We start from the raw sequence: 21,223 nt of genomic DNA on the forward strand, positions 1-21,223 counted from the left end.
ACCAAGGCAGACTGACTTTAAATAAAAAAATTTTACCTACTAACAAAAGTAACTCCCTTTCACTTGCCCTAATATTTACTTTTTTTTTCTTTTCTTAGAAACAACATAAATTAGAGTTTATGCTTTTTTATTAGGTGTAACTAAAAAAGGTAATAAAATATTATTGGTTTCCATTTCATTTCTACATTTATTACTTTTTTATGTTATAGCTATTATAACTTGCATTTAATTTCAACATTTTAAGTTGACTTTTATACTTTATGTTAACTTATATAGTATTTTATAATTATATTTTTTCGTGTCTCATCCTTAGTCCTCAAGGCATTTTTCCTTACTTTTAAACCTTGAGTACGACATAACCTGTTTACTCCTCTAATTTTTGTATAGTGGCTGATTTTAAAAATTGAAAAATATATACAATTTTAATTATCTAAACTACATAAGAAACAATTATGGACGAAATGAGTAAAAAAGTCAATAGCTAGTTGATACTCGGTGATATTAATTCCATTAGTTTTTATTAGTAGGCTTATAATTTATGCATTTGATAAATATTGCAAAGATGATAACCCAATTGCTTCTTCCATCACTCATCATCCTCTTAATTCAATTATTCATAACAATATAAAAATATTTGTTTTTGTTTTTCATCCAACTCGAGTTGGCTTACCAATCATTTCAATTCTACAGTGAACCTAGATTTATGATACTCTCATTTACATTATGTTGACATAATAGTCAACGGGTGCTCATCCATTTTAGCGGTTGTTTGGCAGTCTCAGAATGATTCAGAGGCTCTAAATAAATCTATTTCTGTATGAAAACATGTTTGGTCAGACGTTTAAATGGTTGTGCTGAAGATAAAATTACCATTTCGCCTCTATTTTAGATTGCACAACAACATCAAATTATGTTCTTAAAATTGTAAAGCAATTTCAAAATAAAATTAAAATTTAAAGCTGTGTATAGCAAGGTCAAAATCCCATCACAGTCTCTAAATCTTTATTCAAAAATTGTACACCAAGATTGAAAAAACAAATTATCCGTCAACTCTATGCTAAGAATAGGTAGGTAGTTTTACATTGATCTTGTCTGCATACAACTAGACCTACTTGATCAGTCAAAAACAATAGCTTACATAAGTTTTTTTTAGTTCATGTATGATAGTCAACAACATAACTATAGCTTCCACTGAACTCTCAAGTTCTCTCACAAGTAATAAGTCTAGGATGGATATTGCGGAATTGTTCGGTATAATGAAGAGCTCTTGGTGTTAATTTTCCAATAGACATTCGTATTTTCATGTTAACATACAATTCATATATACTTTAGTATTAGTACCAAGATTTGTCATCTACACCGGTCCCTATATGAACAAAACATGTTCCTCTTTTTGAACGAGATGAATAGTTTCAACTTTCAACGAGAGTGTGTGTTTATTGAGTTCTATAAAACAAATATTTTTATTTTCTAGCAGGACGTAGCCGCGCTATTTATTGTTGAAACATACTGCACAATGGCTCAAACAACCTGCTCTCTTATCATCAGATTTGTAAATGGCACTTCAACTATCTTGATTTTTTGTTATGATTCACTCAAGTACATTAAATCAGTAAAACACCTTCATATTCTTGAACTGTAGCAAGATTATTGTTCTTATTTTGATATACATTGTTCCTAACTAAATTAACGTATTAAACTCATGATGTTTACCCATGTTTCTATTTTGTGATTATTAATGGCTGTGAGATCTAGACTCTGTGTGTATCCGTGTATGTGTATATTATCTTCTTTGTTTTGGGTTTGACTTTTCAAATAAATAAGTCTTATTCTTCCAATGAAGTAAAGGGTTGGCTTTTGGAACCATAAAGACAAATCCAAGGGACATACGTAACACCTAAAATTGACATGCTATGACCATAAATTTCAAAAAGGCATACAAAATGCACAAGACATCATCAGTGGTTTTACAAAATTACTAATTTCATTTAAAGTAATAACCTGAATTTTAGTACTTATCTAAGGATGCATGATATCTATAAACAAAATCAATACATGTAAACAATGGAGATATTAATTTTCAAAGAAGTTCAATGCAAGGAAAGGAATACCTAACATTATCTATCAATCATACAAATGAAGGGAAGGTATTGGGGAGATGATAGGCCAGTAGTCGCCTTTTCTATTCCGACACTTTTTTACCAATTTCGGGCAAGACCTCACCACCAAACGTGAAAGAAAGGGAAGCAATGTCACTGGCAGATCTCAAAGCTTCATGCATGACTGAATAAAAAAGTTCTTTAAGGCACGTGAGGTGTTGTAAGCCCTCTGAAAGTGATTCCAACTCCACAAAGTCACGAATCTGTAGAAAAGTCAGAGATGATGGTAGAAGAAAACTAGTATTTCTATTGCTTCTACTCCTCACATCTTCTTCTGCCTTGGCAAATGAAACCAACCTTGAGCTTTTGCCACCTAACCATAGCTTCACAAGTGAGGTTGGGAAATTTTGCACCCCCCACTCTGACATCGGCTTCTTTAAGCCCCCTATTACAAGGGTACTTAGATTAGAAGGCCACAAGCCACAAGGAAAGGAGTAGTCCATACTTGGACAATCACTCATCCATAACTCCTCCAAATATGTGAGGCTTTGTAAATGTTGATGAGGAAATGACTTTAGATTCTTGCAGTTAGCGATATGAATATATGTTAGGCAAAGATGGGGAAGAAAACCAAGACCGTTGTCTGGAATGGATTCTATGTTATCACAACCACAAATTGTCAATCTGGTGAGATGAACTAAGCATCCTTCAGGGAATGACATCAAATTTGGGATGTTATCAAGGGAAAGAGATTCAAGTGATGACAAGAAGTTATTGAGAAGCCAACTCATCTCTAGCTTACCAGATGATGTAATGTCAAGAATCTTTAGAGTGAATGGGAGGTTGTGCACTGTTGGGAAGGTCAAGGATGTAACTGAATGACAATTAGATATCAACAACTTCTCGATACTATTTGAACAATTGTAAATATCTAGCCTTGGACAATTGTAAAGAACCACATCTCTAATAGATTTCAAGCCAATCCCCAAATTAACCTCTTCCTCTGCCTCTGATACCAACTTTTCATAAGAATCTACTTTCAAATCCCATAAACTAACGAGACTCTTGCATGCCTCCAACTTTGATTCCCATAAGTATCTAAGCTCATCACACTCTTTGATAGATAGATATTCAACTGCCCCAAGATGTTGTAAAACTTCTCCATGTAGTTGAGTAAGTCCTTTAATATTCACCAATGTCAATCGAAGAATTGATGAAGATACAAAAGCCATGTTTGTTAACACCGCTACAGAACAACCCCGTATATATAAAACCTCAAGTGATGGTATTGATTGGATTGCAAAAACTGCTAGTTTCGGACAATTTGTTATAGAAATCTTACGGAGACAAGGAAACGATCCAGCAGTTTCTTTTGTGTCACCACGAATAGTCGACCATACCTCCCACCCCTGCAGATCTTTGAATTCCAAAACTTGGAGTGATGGAAATGCAATAATACTATGGCAAGAATTAATGGGTCAAAGTAACTCGGAACCCAGTCTCTTCAACCCATTCATGCTTTCGATACACTCAAGTGACTGAAGATGTCCAAGTGTTGGTAAATACGTACAATTCTTACACCCGCGTAGTGTGAGTTGGGTTAGACAAACAAACGAGGGATCCCCTACCCAATTAGGAAATTTCATTCCCATGTAGTTCATAATCTTGAGGCTTCTCAACTTATCGTAAAGCCTTAGCCCTTCAAGTACTTCATATTCAATATCTTCAATTCGGGAATCATCAAAGACATCATCCCACTCTAGCTCCAAATCAAGAAGACCCTTCTTTTGCTGTAAGCAGGCCTCTTTTGCATGTATCGGATGTATCACTTTATGTAGCCCCTTAATGGAAAGTTGACCCTGAAGATGCAATAGGCGCCTAAGCTCAGATATTTTGAACCCATTAGCTCCGCCAATAATGACTTTGGAAAGTGTTTGAAGACTCGTCAGCCCATCAATCCCTAAAGGTATCTTGTTCAACATGGGAGTATCACTGATGTCAAGATGTCGCAGGTTTATTAACTTTACACAACTGTTTGGCAAGCTAGATAACCTAGCACAACCAGAAACCAATAAGCTTTGTAGATTATAGAGGCCACCAATTTGTTCTGGTAAACATGTGATGTTAGTTTTACAAAAATTGAGGTACCGCAGATGCTTGAGACTACCAATTGATTCTGGTACCTCTGTGATTAAACAACTAGCTAGGCTAAGCACCCTTAGGAACTGTAGCTGGGGAAGTAGTTCGACAAGAACCATGTTAGATAAAGAGAATCTTTGCCAAGCATCTAAGTTTACTGACAAAGCTAGAAAAGTGCGCAAGCGTCTAGCTCTTTGTAATGGCTTGAACTTTCTGTATACTCCATACCCTTGACGAACAAATGAAAGATGGTGGAACTTCTCTAAAGCTTCTTTCTGGTCATAAACATCTATCTTATCATCCAACATAAAGAAAAACTCTCCTGCAACACTTGTGGCCAAGTCATTTATCAGATCATGCATTGTATATCGTGACCTATCGTTAGTTGAATGCTGAAAAAACAAACGTGACTCTAGCTCTTGAAAACACTCACGACCTAAACTCTCCATTGACTGGCTTCCATTTGACTCGTGCAAAAACCCTTCTGCCATCCATAGTAGGACTAGTTCATCCTTGTCAAACAGGTAGTCCTTGGTGAATAAGGAGCAGTATGCAAACATTTGCTTCAAACGTGGAGGAAGATCATAGTAGCTTAGTCTTAAAGCAGGAAGAATCTTACTTTCATTATGTAAGCTCCATATCTCGCTATTCTAACAACTCCTCCCATTCTTCATCATTTGTTTTGGTTCGCAAAACCCTCCAGAGGGTTATCAACGCCAAAGGCAATCCGCCATATTTCTTCATGATACCTTCACCATGTGACTTAAGGGTTGGATGTGAATCAAAGTTTTGTTTACCTAATGCATGTTGAGCAAATAAAGAAAGAGCTTCTTCATTTGACAAAAGCTCGAGAGGGTAAGCATGAACAAAGTCCATCACTGATGCAACAGTGATCTTCCTTGTTGTGACAATAACTTTACTTCCAGGTGCCCCTACCACGAAAGGGCGTTGGAGAAGTTCCCACTCCTTGTAGTTTTCATTCCATACATCATCTAGAACAAGTAGAAACCTTCTCTTTGAGAGTTTTTCTGTAAGAGCCACCTGAAGAAGATCTAAATTGGCAAAATCTTGGTTCCCCCCACATACTGCTTGAAAAATAGCCTTACTGATATTGAACACTTCAAACTCATCAGAAACACAAACCCATGCCATGAGTTCAAAGTGATCCTTCACTTTCTTTTCATTGTATAAAACTTGAGCAAGAGTGGTTTTCCCTATCCCTCCCAGACCAACTATGGACAAGATGCTGAAATTTTCATTACATGATTCATCCCCCAACAACTTATCGAGCAATATCCTTTTATCACCTTCCCTACCCACAATTCTGGATTCATCAACCAGTGAAGTTTCCTCCAATCTTCTACTTTCTCTATTTCCCCTTTCAACGTTATTAATCAACCCTAGAATGTTTTTCTCCTCAACAAGACGATGCAATTTGGTTGTAATCTCATCGAGCTTAGAACTCATTTTCCGGCCATACTTAATGGTACGGAAATTAGAACAAAATGTTGGAACGATTTTCAATACCTTACGAGTGCTGGTGTTGGTGGTGGCATAAATTCCTTCATTCAAGTGGCGGCGCATAGCTTCGGTGGCCAAATCATCGAGTACATCGTCTATGTCGTAAGCTAAATGCTGGAGTTTGTGCAGCCATAGTTGAATAGATCTCTCTCTTAAGTGCTTCTGGCCTGCATCAACAAGAACGGCTTGGATCTGGGACAAGGTATTGTTCCATTTGTAGAGCTCCGAATAGATTCCTGCAGATCGAGCCAGCCTGATCAAGTCAGCAGAGGCCAGCTTCTCAAACAGCACTGTGCTGAATGCGCCGATAAAGATTTCAGCAACAGCCATCAGAGGACGAAAAGAAAGGTTTTGGTTAGAGAATCGGGTAGATATGAGAATTCAGTCGATTCACGCTTTCACAAATGAAGCAAAAGAGTTGACTGCGTTTGTTTGTGTAGCTGGTACTAGTGTAGAGTGTAAACACAGAAAAGATTTCTAGCCTACCACACTAATAGATAAAGTCTCCATGTGCTGAATATATAGTCTGTCTGTATCTATATATTTTATTATTATATTAATGTAATTTTTTATAGCATATAAGAGCACCTCGATAGGCTCTTACAAATTAAATTTGCAATGCCACATAAAAATAAGGCTGTGCGGTATGGTGCATCATCCCCACGACGTGATGTCCTGTGACATAGAAAGTCACGCGTGAACACCGCCGAAAGATGGGTGGGTGTTTTGTGGCGTGATACCAGCTACGGAAGAAGACGATGGTTGTAATTGGTGGAGCATTTCTTTGTGTCTATCCCTCTCTCTACAATCTCTCTTCTTCACTACTACTTCACTAGTGAACATCATTTCTACAACCTAGTGGGTTGGCTGTGGAATTGTTAAAATAATGACGTGGCCTTTTTCATTCCCTTCTCACGCGTGAGAATACCCCTCAACCTAATATCTGGCATTTTTCATTCCCTTCTCACGCGTGAGAATACCCCTCAACCTAATATCTTGCCACATCATGCAAGATCTTTCGCAGCTTGAAAGTCTTTCAAATGAATCTATGGACCCCATTTCATATAAAATATTCATTTGTTATTGATTTCATTTCATTTTTTAGACCGGATCGAACTGGATAATATATATATATATATATATATATATATATATATATATATATATATATATATATTTGAACCGATTTATAAGACTTGTATAGTTGAATTTTACTTAGCCCGCTAAAAACACAACACATTTCCAAAGAAAAATTAAATATTTTCAAAGTGTACACAACTCGAAGGCCGATGCATATTTTATGGCTAAGATTTTGTTTTCTTTGTTTTATCATTCTTACTATTATGTATTTGTTTACTAATTTTGAGTTTTTAGAAAATCTGGTTTTCAAAACATAGAATTGTTTTTTTTTTTTTTTAAATTTGATTAACTTGATTCAAATTCTTCTAATCAATTTGTTGTCTGACTCTATTTGTTGATTATGAATTTATGGCTAAAACTTTTTTTTATCTGTTTTACTTTTACAGTTTTGATTATGTATTTACTTACAAATTTTGAATTTATCTAATATTTGGTTTTTAAGACCAAGACTTTTTTTTTCCATTTTATTAACTTGATTTTAACAAAACTGTTGATTTTTATTTGATTTTTCATTTTAATATGTATGTATCCATTGTTCATCTTTGCTCTTTTGTTCATGAAAATATTTGAGAGTGTGAGGAAATTAGTTTCACAATTGATATCTAAAGTATTAAAAACATGATGAATTTTATGGTCAACATCTTGTTTTCTTAGTTTTATAGTTTCGATTCTTATGTATTTGTTTACCAATTTTAGAATATTTGTTTTCAAGACCTTAGTTTGAGTGGCTTTTTTCATTTTGTTTTAACTTCATTTATTTTTAAAATTGTTTATTTTTATTTAATTTTTTACACATTGATACAATTTTAATTTATTTAATTTACACACGATAAACATGATGGACCAAATGAGTAAAAAATTTGTAGAAGACTAATAGTCGGTAAACATGATAACCCATTTGCTTCTTCTATCTTTTTTACACATTGATACAATTTTGTTTTAACTAAATTAACTTATAAATCTTATTATGTTTATTCCTGTTTCTATTTTGTGAGTATTAAGACTCGATGTGTGTATGTAGATTATCTTCTTTGTCTTGACTCTTGAGTTGCCTTCTCAAATAAATAAATTTCAAAACGTTCATAGAAGTTAAACTTATCATAAAGCCTTACCTCTTCAAGTACTTCACATTTAGTATTTTCATTTTGAAAATCATCAAATGATTAACCTTACTACACACAATGAAATTGTAAGGAAACAACACTTGCAAACATACATACATGATACAATTATACATCCATCATCTCTATGATAAAATTATGTCACTATGACCTGCATTTCAATTTTCATCATATAAGTGAAAAATCATGGCATTCATGTAAATTTGGGATAATTTAAACAGAAAAATTAGAAACAAACCTTGATGATCAATTGCATTGATTTGTGGTCCTGTCATTTCTATCCCAGCATCATTAAGCAAAAGAATCCCGGATGAAGTAATTTTGAAAGGGAATGAAAGAGGTGGAGACATTGGAGACTTTGCCACCTTTATAAATCTTTTCCCTACAACACAACAACAAGATTAGATATATGATATATGATATATATGAATGAGTGAATTGTGAGTTAATGGTTAATAATCCAGTAAGCAACCTGATCTAGATTCAAGAACAAGACGAATAGTAACAGCATGAGCCCAGTGAATCCCCAGAGCAGCAACAAGATGAGAATCAAAATTTCCACAATCGTCCCTCCTCTCCCCTATATATAGGAGGGTAGGGTGGGTACTTTTGTAATTTTGTAATTTGTATTATGGTGAGTTGAGTTCATTCATACCTTGGAAAGAATAATTAGAGATTTCAGTAGCACTTCGAGATCTCACTTGGTTTGTCATCACCACAGGTATTCTTGAAAACTCAGCAAGTGACCTTTACCTCATCATAAATAATTCAATGATGATGAGGAGGGCATTCACGTCTTTTTCACAGTCCAAAAGGGTACAAAAGGCAAAAAGAAAGAAAGAAAGGTCTCACTTGATAAATGATATATGCCAACCCAATGGATGTTGCCTTGGAGGTCCTTGTTCATATTCCCTACATATATATATATATATATATATATATATATATATATATATATATATATATATATATATATATATATATATATATATATATATATATATAACACAAAACCACCATTTTATTAAATAAATATTGCATATTCACATGTATAATGTACGTATTTGTCATACAATATACATACAAGACATGTTCCACATGACTAAAAAAAACCTCATAACCAATGAGAATCAGAGAGCTTAAAACATAGATTACTAAACCGAGTTAACTCACCCGGACACAAGAGCAGCCATACTATCAACAACTAGCAACTTCACTTGGTGCTGCAGAAGTGACACTTTAATTTTCTGCAAACTGGAAAGAAAAATAGTTGTAGTAAAGATTGAGTTAATTAGAAATGGAGCACATTTAATTGGCACAAAAAGGGATATTATCAAATCTTTTTTACCTCTCAGTGAACTCAGTCAGGGAACCAGGTCTTAAAACTGTGATCCTACCTGCCATCTAGACAAAAAAAAAAACATAAGAAAAATATTTGAGAGACTAAAGAAATCAATATTGTATGCTTGTGTTTGATGTGTAATGTAAAGAGTGTGACATACCTCTTTTGCCATGCCCTCCAAGTGAAATATTTCTGGGAAGCTATTAAGACCAATTTCAATTAACCTGTAAACAAAAGATCAATTTTTCTTTTTTAGAAGTTAAGATTTAATATTAGGTATAAAAGCAAAGTGATACCTTCTTGAACTAAATTTGGATTCTACATCAATATATATTACATGACCATCCAACCCTCCATAACAAGATGGCAGTGTAGCCAAAACAGAAATCTTCAAACAGAACTGCAACCAAATTCAATGAATAATAATAATCAAAAACAGCTTCTTTCTTGGCCTAAAAAGATGATCAAGTATTGTAAATTTGTAATGAAGACATACTTGTGTTTTACCGATTCCTGCGGGCCCTACTAACTCTGTCAAAGCACCAAATGGGATTCCACCAAATAATGCTGCATCAAGACCCTTCAGATGTGTGGGAAGATGACCTGTCAGATACTCGTTTTGCATGCGTTGCTCCAGCAGGGATTTCACCTAAAACCACAGCTGCTACACAGAATTAGGAATTCAATCACAATGATCCCAAAAAAAGATATATCATATGATAAAATAAATGCAAAATATATCATCATAAATAGAATAAGAATTGAATTTGAATTTGAATTTGAGTTGAGAGAAGTAGAATAAGCTTGTTACCGTTTGATATGGAGGAGAAGCAATCTCACTAATGAGGGCTACTGCTAAAGTCACTTGAGTCAAACCCACATCTAACAATTCCATCAACTCGAATTCAGTCAATGATAAAGCATCCTAACACAAAAAGTCAATGTTTAAATTCAATGACTTAACTTTGCAACTTAGATAGGGCACCTTTAATATCAGATGAAAAAAATCTCTTCATTCTTTAACATAGCAATATCAAACAATTGGTTTTATAGATATAATCAAAATCTTCTTGCTTTGAATAAATGAAACTACAATTGTGGTAAATCTGAATGAAGAAAAATCATAATGGGTTTTAGATACTGCAAATTTGCAATTCAATGCATATTTGCAAGGATCAAGCTTATATTTGACACACTATGGACAAAAGGACAACTTGGTGAAATCAAAGTGGGAAACAATGATGCAAATGAAGATTAAAGGTTTTGCCTTGTTGGAAGTGTTCGTTTCAGCATCATGATGGAAGATTAAACTTTAAAGGTGAAGGGATAATTACAAAGTGTACAAGGGATAGGCTGATCTTTAAGGAAGAAAAAGAAAAATGTTAGTTTCTCAAATGTGATGAAATTTTAGGAAATTCGTGTTGAGGGAGGGTTTGTTATTATTTGACTCAAAATCTTTTTCTTTAGATGTTCAATAACGGTTATGTTTATATCAGTAGTAGTATGAATATGAAAACAGGACATATTTCTTGAGTTATTAAAGCTGCGGTCCTGTTCGGGAAAGCCAGTGATTCCATTAGGCATTATCTAAACAAACGAGATTATACTCTTAGTCCTATTTATCTTATTCGTTGTTATTGTTTCTTCGTAAGATTGAGAGAGAAGAATGACTTTAACACAGACCACAAGAGAATCCAGAATCCAAATGAGAAGCAGATTCGATTAAACTACAAGAATAAAAACCCTAATCATGAGCAATAGAGATTGAATCGGAAGCACGTGTACCTTTGCGGTAATGATATTGCGAGCAGCGAATATGTGCCCAATCGATTTCGGGAGCCCCATTTCGCTGATTAGCTTGTTCGCCATATCTCTCCCGCCAAAATATGATTAAAGGGATTTCTTCCACGGAGATGCATGAGACAATTTATATAGTCCGAAACATTTCCTTAATTTTGTAAACCGTGAGTCAAGCGGTCTTTGTTTTGGTTCTCAAAATGTTTAAAATTTTTTAGAAGAAATTGGAATTTGTTAATGGAATTTATGAAGACTGTAATTTAATTTCATATTTTGTTTAGTTTACGTGGAGTGAAATTGAAATATTATAAAATAACAGTAATAATGATGGTAACAGCTATGCGGTAAAAAATCAAATAGTGGTCCGTGGCCCCTATTTACAATAACGGTTTTCATATTGGTATAACGGTGTTATATCGGTTTTTTAAATGCAAAAGTCCACGATGTCCTTTGTTCAGTAGAAGAAACAAAATTTGGATGTCTAAAAGTTTTTGACTGCATAGGCCCATGATTTTCTCTATTCATATGTATAAATAAATCATGCATACAAATGAAGAAAAAAAATCATCTATTTCTTCTCCTTTTACTTTCAATTGGACCACCGTACATCTCTCATCACCTCTTTTTTGACCAAGACCCAAAATCAATTGCAAAAAAACAGAGCAAAAATCAAATATTGAGGAGATGAAGTCGAATTTCAAAGCTTTAGGGGAGTTATTTGAAACATCCCAAAAATTATAAGGTAAAAATTTCATTTTTAATTCAATCAAAAACACCAATTATTTTTTTCCAACATTCAAAAGTATATCATAATAAAACAGTTATCAAACTACAATCCCAAAATCATAAAGTTGTGGAAACATAAGTAGATGCGTTGCGATCAAGTCGGATCATTCCCTTTCGAACCGGAAGTACCTGAAACCATAACCATAGAAACCGTAAGCACAAAGATTAGTGAGTTCCCCAAAATACCACATACCATATATATCAAACATATAATGAGTCCCGCCCGTCATCAGGCCCCACTTAGAACAGATCTGTCAGTCATCATGCCCCGTCTGGCATTGGACCCCGCCCGGTATACATACAAACACATAAACCCATGCAAGAATCACAAAGATAAATAACATACAATATAATCATCAGGTCCCACCCGATAAACATATCAGAAATCATGCATGCGGAGTCATGCAGACAACTAACATATTGATCAAAATAAACCATGGGCCGACATCTGTCACTTTTTGATGATGGAACTAAATCAAAATTTGATACGAAATATACATCCACATACGAAGTACTTGGTTGAAAACAGTGTATTAATTCATCCATAGATCGATAGAGAAAATGCAAAACAGTCTCGTCCGCATGACATATAAGCTCTATTCTTGCGATAACTCAACAATAAGTATTCTTAATTTATATAGAATATAAATTACAATATACCACATTAATATTGTCACACCCCCGAACCAGACGGCGGAAACGTCCGGGGGTTGGGTGACTTCATCTTGTAATATCATCACAGTGAATATAATAGAAACAAGGCAAGCATCATCATCACACGTACAATAATACCACAATACTGAGTTTACATCATTGTAATTATTTACAAAAGTTACATCCCAAAACTATAAGGTTTTAAAATAGCAACATAAATGCAAAAAATTCCACATTTTCTCGATGTCCACCTGCTTAACGATTTCCTGAGAATACAAGTTATTTTGAAAACGTCAACATATATAATGTTGGTGAGTTCATAAGCATGTTTGAATGAAAAGTTTTGTATCATTTAGTAAACACCAAAAAACCCGATATTTTCTGTAAAATGGTTTGAAGGTTTTGTATCAAATCTTGTGTAAAGCATGTGTGTTTCTGTTTTAAATATGTATAAAAAGAGTATTCCAAAAATTCCTATATTTTCTGTTGTAAGTAGAAGGTACTGTATAATTGTATGCTTTCCCAGAAAATCCGATATTTTTTGTTTATAAAAGTATTGTGGTCTCAAAAACCCTAAGACCGGGTACCAGTGTATGTATGTATGTTTTTGTATCATCAAATTAGTATATGTATTCCGTAAATTTATAATGGAGTTATTCTCTATGTGAGTCATTATAACCATACTTAATAATGACTGATCCGCCTGTCATGACGTTTTTCAGACTCCGACTTGTTTAAGGTAAGGTTTGTCACCCTAGACTGGTCTAGTCTAGCTGTAGTGATCAGCTCAGGTGTGGGGTGTCACCCCTGTATAGATCTATACACAAACTCTCGCTCTCCCTCCAGGAGACTCTGGTTATAATTACAGGCTACGGTTGTACACTAGATAGGTGTGAACAAACGATATGTCTCACAAGAGTCTTGACTGAATTTACGCGAATATTAAATTTGCACAGTGTATATTGTTTTCGTGTATGTTTTTAGTTTATTAGGCCCAACAAGCATGTAAATGGGCCACAAAGGCCCAAACAACATGTAATGTATATTCCATACCCAATAAACATGTAATTGAACCACAAGGGCCCAATAGACATGCAGTGTGTATTCCAGGCCCACTTAAACATGCAAATGAGTCACTAAGGCCCAATAAGCAAGTAAGGTGTATTTCGGCCCAATCAGAAGATGTAAATGACGTATTTAGTCTGTTTGTCATTACGTTGGTTATTTAAACTCAATTGTTTACCAAAATGACTTAAAAGGCACACTTTTTGTAATAATGACATTTTTGGTCCATAAAACCGAAAATTTACAATTAAGGCACATTTTGGTAAAAATGACACTTTAAGTCCCTTAAGACCAAAAGTTTACATTTAGGGCTTGTTTCAAAATAAGACGACATTTTTAGCCCACTTTTATTAGAAATAACATTTTCGGCCCAATTTTATGAAATTTGACATTTTCGGCCCAAATGTGTATAAATTACCTTTTCCGCCCAAGTTTAATAAAATTGGCATTTACAGCCCTTTTAACCGAAAAATTAACATTTTTGGCTCAAATTTGTTTAAAATGACAATTAAATCCACAAAAGTAAAAAATTTACAAATTTAGCCCGTGAAACCGTGAAGGCTCAAATTGAGGCCCATTTTGTGAAAATTTACACTTTTGGCCCTTTTAAATCTATGAACTTCATAAAAATCCATTTTTATTTAAAAAATAACCCATTTTGGTCCTCTTAAAATCGTGAGTTACACAAGAAATCCTCACTTGTTGTTTACTTTGTCAATTTTGGCCCTTTACAAGATTTTACTTAGTTTCAAATATCCTTAACATGTTTTTAATCCTTTCATCTTCATAATAGGTTGCATAGAGTGTTTTAGTTTACCAATATCACCATATTTTAGTGGATCTATCGAAAACTATAAAGTTCCAACACATAAGCACAACATATAACATGGAAAAACACACATAATCATGCTTAAACACATAGATCTACACAAAGCAACTTGTATTCTCCCCCAAAACATAGTAAAACCGAAAATAGGGGGTATGAACTCACTTTGGGGTTGATGGATCGGTTTTGGAAGAAGATTGGAGGAGTTTTCGGTCTTGATGCTTCCTTGAGATGAGATCTTCGAATTCTAGGAGATTTTAGGAGCATGAATCACGATTTGGAATGTTAATGAGTGAAAGATTTGTCATATGATGAAGTTAAACACTAGAATAGAAACTATCTTACCAAAATGATGAACCTTGATGATGTATTCTTGAGTACACACACACAAGCATACACGAAATTTTTGGAAGAATGGATGGATTTTGCTTGGAGTTCTTGGAGGAATGTAGTGACTTAGTAGTGAAAAATGAAGGTGGTGGTGGGATGCACCTTGGTCGAGATTAAGAAGAAGAGAGATAGAGGTTTAGTTAGGTTAATACATGGAGGGTTAAACATAGATGTATGGGAGATATTAATGAGGTGTCATCCTCAAATTATCCCCATAATATCCTTTTTTTTACAATATATATATATATATATATATATATATATATATATATATATATATACATAACCGAAAATGAGAGGAAGGAAAAAGGAAAAGAAAAGAAATGTTTGGGCTAGTTTTGGTTATACTTGAAATTATAAGGCCCAATATGGAAGTCTTCGGCCCATTGGACCCTCTTATGAATTTACGGCCCAAAAGGGGTAAATACAATGGGTTTTCGGCCCAATGAAATTCAAGAAGACATTTATGGCCCATTAAGGCCCATGTAGACAAAGTGAGACATTTTAGGCCCAATAAGGCCCATAAAAGTCTTATGGCCCAAAATGTTATAGTTTAATGAATGTGGGTCCATTTAGGCCCCAAATGAGGATTCTTAGCCCAAAATAATTCAATTGAGGGTTTATTGGCCCATTAGGCCCAACAAATGATTCCTGGCCCAATAAATATTTTGAACCGGAAAGTTAGGGTTACAAACCCAAAGTCGAGTGAATGTAGTATATTGAATTAGGTTTAAGGCTTCATGAGAGAGTTTTGATTTGAATAGTTGTTTTTGAATGAGTAATATGTATATCATCAAACTTTGAATTACAAGATACATTGAGAGTTGATTACACGAAGACAGAATTTCCTAGCCCACAAATGCTAGTTGTGACATCATCCCCCCGTTAGAGGGAATTTCGTCCCGAAATTCTTTTGAAAGTTATTCTTAGGAATTAGAGAAAAGGTGAGGGTACTTTTGCTTCATTTGGTATTCGCATTCCCATGTGAATTTCGGTCCATGCTTAGCGTTCCATCGAACCTTCACAATCGGAATGCGGCTTTGTTTTGTACGCTTCACTTCTCTGTCCATTATCTCAACCGGCTCTTCGACGAACAGGAGATTCTCGTTTACTTCGATCTCATCCAGAGGAACGACGAGGGTTTCATATGATAAGCACTTTTTCAGATTCGACACGTGGAACACGGGGTGTACGTTGCTGAGCTCCGCAGGTAGCTGCAGCTTATAAGCCACCGGACCAATCCGAGCAAAAATCTCGAATGGTCCGATGTATCGCGGGTTTAGTTTTCCTTGCTTCCCAAAACGGATCATCCCTTTCCATGGAGAGACCTTCAAGAGCACCCGATCTCCGACTTGAAATTCCAGAGGCTTTCGCCGTTTATCTGCATAGCTCTTTTGTCGGTCTCGCGATGCTTGGAGTCGTGCCTTGATTTGAACTATTTTCTCTGTTGTTTCCCGAATGATCCCGGGTCCTGTAAGGATGTTGTTCGGTGTTTGCCCTCTTGCCAGCTGGGTGTCTCCCACCTCAGCCCAGCAAAGAGGCGATCTGCATTTGCGACCATACAACGCCTCAAAAGGAGCAACCTTAATGCTTGTGTGATAGCTGTTATTGTACTAGAACTCAACTAAGGGCAAGTGGGTATCCCATCCCTGTCAAAATCAATCACACAGGCTCAGAGCATATCTTCAAGCGTTTGAATGGTTCGCTCGATTTGGCCGTCAGTTTGAGGGTGGTAAGCGGTGCTCATGTCTAGTTGTGTTCCCATTGTCTTCTGGAGCGACTGCCAAAATCGTGAAGTAAATCTACTATCTCAATCCGAGATAATAGATATCGGCACTCCATGGAGTCTCACAATTTCTTTTATATAGATTCGTGTTAGCCTCTTCATTTTGTACGTCTCCCTTATTGGTAGAAAACAGGCGGATTTAGTTAACCTATCGACGATTACCCAGATAACATCCAATCCGTCCGCTGTCTTAGGTAATTTGGTTATGAAATCCATGGTGATCCTTTCCCATTTCCACTCGGGTATTACTGGATGTAGTAACAATCCCGAGGTCTTTTGATATTCCACTTTAACCTTGGCACAAGTGAGACACTTGCCCACGTAAGTGGCAATTTCTGCTTTCATGTTGGGCCACCAATAATGTTGTTTAATGTCCGGGTACATCTTATAGGAACTTGGATGGACGGAGTATCGTGTTTTGTGTGCTTCATTCATGATCATGTCCCTGAATCATCCAAATTTTGGGATCCAGATACGTTCCATGAAGTAGTAGGCTCCGTCTCTCTTGACTTCCAGATTTTTATCCATCCCGCGCAGTGTTTCATTAGCGGCGTTCTCCGGCTTTAATGCCTCCAATTGCGCTTCCTTGATCTGTGAAGTTAGATGAGTGTGGAGTGGTATCGATAATGTTTTCACCCGACGACCTGAGTATTCTTTCCTGCTCGGGGCATCGTTTACCACATTAGCCTTGCTTGGGTGATACTTGATCTCGCATTCATAATCATTTAACAGCTCAACCCACCTTCGTTGCCTCATGTTCATCTCCTTTTGATTTAGAATGTGCTGGAGGCTTTTGTGGTCCGTGAAGATGGTGCACTTTGTACCATAGAGGTAGTGCCTCCAAATCTTTAGGGTGAAGACCACGGCTCCCAGCTCGAGATCATGGGTGGTGTAATTTACTTCATGTGTCTTTAGTTGCCTGGACGCGTAAGCTATCACCTTTCCATGCTGCATAAGGACACAGCCTAACCCTTCGTTCGAAGCATCGCAATATACTACGAAGTCTTCGGTTCCCTCTGGTAAGGATAGCACTGGAGCACTACAGAGAGCCCGCTTCAAGGTTTGGAAAACAGCTTCTTGTTTGTCCGTGAAGATGGTGCTTACGATTTTAAAAATTCAAATAATAAACGTCATATGGTCTTCTTTCTCTCTTGCATTTTCATAATGATTACCAATGTCAATAGTGGTTTCATAATTATTGTATAAAAACCTATTTATGCAATTGGCAAAAAAAATTCGTTTGCACGTCATCTTCATTTTAATCGTGTTTTTTATATATACCAACCCACATGAAGATTTTTCAACCAAGTATTTAGTATGTGGATGTATTTCATATCAAATTTTGATTTAGTTTCATCATAAAAAACTGACGATACATTTCATAACAATATATTTTTACATTTTAACCGATTTTTATATTTTATTAAATAGAAATATAATTAAAATTTTGTATTTATTTATTTATTATCATATATTAAAAATCAAACAAATTTTAATGGTTGTTTCAGCAAAATATATTATAATTTAATTTTAAAATAAATAAGACTTGAGTTAAAAATTATTATGCATTTGAAAAAGAAAATTATTATGCATTTGAAAAAGAAAATTACTTATATTTTAGCCTATTGACAAAAACACCACCATTGATATTTTTTTACAATTTAATTATCAAAACCTACTATTATTTGCGATAACTTACAAATTGAGCCAAATTGCAAGTAATAACGGCTGCAGTAGTTTTATTGCAAAAAATAATAATAATAATAATCATAAATAATTTTTTTTATTAGTAAAACCAAAATATGAAGAAAAAAATTACGGATTTCTCATCAAAATATAAAAAGATTTTTTTACAGATTTCTCACCAAACAATGCCTAACATGACTATTTTTGGGGCCCTAACACGACTCGAGGCCCAAGACGGTTGTTCCCTTAGACTAGAGGGAGTGGGCTGTGATTCCTGCCACACTTGAGTGCCACATCAATAGGAACACCGCCCCCTGGGTGCGGTAGAGGTGCGATAGGGGGTACGCTGTGACATTCCAAGGGAGCACTCCTTCAAATAATATGATTAACCCCTTTTTCTTACCTCTTCTGATTGGTCCCTTTTATTTATTAAAACAAAAATAAAAAAAAATACCCAAGTGTGGCACCACTCCTTGGGTGTGGTAAGAAACCACATTTTTGTGGTAAAAAGTGAGGTGATGTTTACGTGGCAGTGAAGGAAGTGCAACTTTTGTGGCACCACTCCCTCCAGCCTTATTTCGCGAGGTCTGAATTTACTAAATATGTGTTTTGAAAGTGATTTTGTGATATCAAATCATTATAATGGATGTCGTCATGTTCTAATAAAAGTTATTAAAAATGGGATGTAAACGCTGGACGAAATCAAATAATTAAAGAAATTACAATTTGTTAGTAAGAAGCCCAAAATGGAAATTTAGGTCTTTAGACCCATGATATCAAAGATGAATTTTAGAATTCCACATGAATTTTCTTTGAACGAAATTCTCGATGCGCCTATTTTTGATTCTTTATTTCCAGTTTAGTAGCTCGAAAATTTAACATTGCTTTCATTTGTAATATAAATATCGTCTTGTGTCTTGAAATGCTTTTTTATTTGCCGGTTTAACATGTTATATGTAGGCAATTGAAAAGATATTTTAAAAAGTTAGATGTTATTTCATAGAATGTCATGTTTGTTAATGAGAACTTATAACAAATACTAGACTTAAATAAGGAGGTTATAGTGGTCATAGTAGAATTTTCTTTCAAAATATGTAAATTTCATTGACATAAAACATAGTGGTTGAACCGTGAAATATGTCAAAATATGGTGACTTTATATGTATAGTCTAATAATTCATAACTGAGACATATTTAGAATTTATTAATTTTCATAAAGAATCTTGATCAAATCTAACATTCTATTAAAGTTTTTAAATACTACAACGTACGCATTTTCTAACTTTAGATCACGAAACAAATCACCATAGTTAAACTTTTATTCAACAAAAATTTAGTATACAAATCTATATTGGCAAATCAAAGTCATAACTCATAAGATGCGTAACAGCAACTGTCACACTTAACAAAATTTAACGGTATATATCAAGAGATAAAAAAGATATACGTTACAGCTTACAAATCGTTTAATGAAGTCACAAAACCCTAATCGCTTATATGCAATTTTTCTCTTTGCTTTATCTCTCTTTCTCTCTCTATAAGGCATGTTATAAATCTGAAAAAGAAATGAACTTAAATTATTAAATAATGCAAAAAAAGGTTTATTTATATTATTCTTCACAAAATCTCATTACAATCCTTGAAGATTTCCTTTTTTAATTTCAAATCTCATACTATATGTTATCAATTTTGCAAATTTTATGTCTGTTCTTTTTTTCAAATTTTTACTAACCAGCCTTTTATATTGGATTTTTATAATGACTAATATTTCTAATAACATTAAACACGGCAAACAACTAAACTCGCCAACTCGGCACCGCTTTTAGAGTTCACTTTCAATCAAAATCATGACGAATTTTCCATAAATAACAAAACCCCAATAACGCGGTATGATCTTTAATTATTGCAGAAGTCAATATCATTTTAATACAATGTGTTTTGACTTTTGAGAATCTTTTTCTCGTGATGCAGATAAAAGTATTTAATACAATGTGTTTTGACTTTTGAGAATCTTTTTCTCGTGATGCAGATAAAAGTATTTAATCCACGCTAATTTGAATAGTGTGAATAGATATTTAGGATAAACATGATAACTTTCTAATGTAAATAAACACCAAATCAACATAAAGTTCAGATATATATTAAGTAAAAAATTATTATTTGGAAGTCACTTAAACTAATGTGACCAAATTTTAAATTTCTATAACAAAATGACCATGCTTATGGCGAGAATGAACCTAACGAGTTCACGACATTCCAATTCCCGAATGATCTCGCTAGGCCCTCATGAAGTTCTATCAAATTATGAGTGGTCAATTTCCCATTGAAATGGTGACTCTTACATGTTAAACGACAATTTTCCAAACAACATGCCGATATTATATATATACAAATCTCACGAAGTTCTATTAAAAGGGTCTGTTGACCCATACAATTTAGCTCCTTTGGTGTGGCCATAGTGATTTTAAGATTAGTTTTAACACCCACAAGTTTACGAAACACTTGAAAGTACCGCATATTAACTGTATACAATCCATGATTCCATATTAGATGCTCTTCGAGATTGAGTAAGCCTTATTTGGTAACTATATTTTCCGATCATTCAACCGGAAAAAGTATGTCATATCATTGCGGTGTCATTTGTGTACACTTTGGAAAGGGATAAGTGGTCGAAAAAACAAGTGGTGGTCTAATGAATAGGAAGATGATGAAGAAGTCGATGATACATTGATAATATGGTATGGGTTCTGGTAGATAATAGGGATTGAGATCAGTAAAAAAATCAGAGATACCATTAGAGGGTTGGATGACTTTTTATAAAAAAGATAGAGACACAATAACATTAACATGTTTTGGTAATAAATTTGAAAC

At 34.6% G+C, this 21,223-nt stretch overlaps 1 protein-coding gene and 1 pseudogene across 1 annotated transcript; both read right to left on the bottom strand.

The window, feature by feature from the left end:
* Positions 1-2,035: 2,035 nt before the first annotated feature.
* Positions 2,036-6,232, bottom strand: LOC145112479 (putative disease resistance RPP13-like protein 1; annotated as a pseudogene).
* A 1,763-nt stretch (positions 6,233-7,995) lies between these two features.
* RAD51B (DNA repair (Rad51) family protein) lies at positions 7,996-11,260 on the bottom strand. The gene is made up of 12 exons (XM_079052140.1): positions 11,148-11,260; positions 10,174-10,287; positions 9,859-10,011; positions 9,659-9,762; positions 9,523-9,586; positions 9,369-9,424; positions 9,194-9,274; positions 8,873-8,932; positions 8,676-8,767; positions 8,493-8,600; positions 8,259-8,402; positions 7,996-8,171 (listed from the first exon to the last, which is right to left on the bottom strand). The coding sequence occupies exons 1-12, from the start codon at positions 11,229-11,231 to the stop codon at positions 8,146-8,148; spliced, it is 1,086 nt and encodes a 361-aa protein (XP_078908266.1). The 5' UTR covers positions 11,232-11,260; the 3' UTR covers positions 7,996-8,145.
* Between the last annotated feature and the right edge of the window lie 9,963 nt (positions 11,261-21,223).

This window comes from Lactuca virosa, chromosome 5, assembly GCF_052849685.1.
Source record: "Lactuca virosa cultivar CGN04683 chromosome 5, Lactuca_virosa_CGN04683_v6, whole genome shotgun sequence".
Classification (NCBI taxonomy): domain Eukaryota; kingdom Viridiplantae; phylum Streptophyta; class Magnoliopsida; order Asterales; family Asteraceae; genus Lactuca; species Lactuca virosa.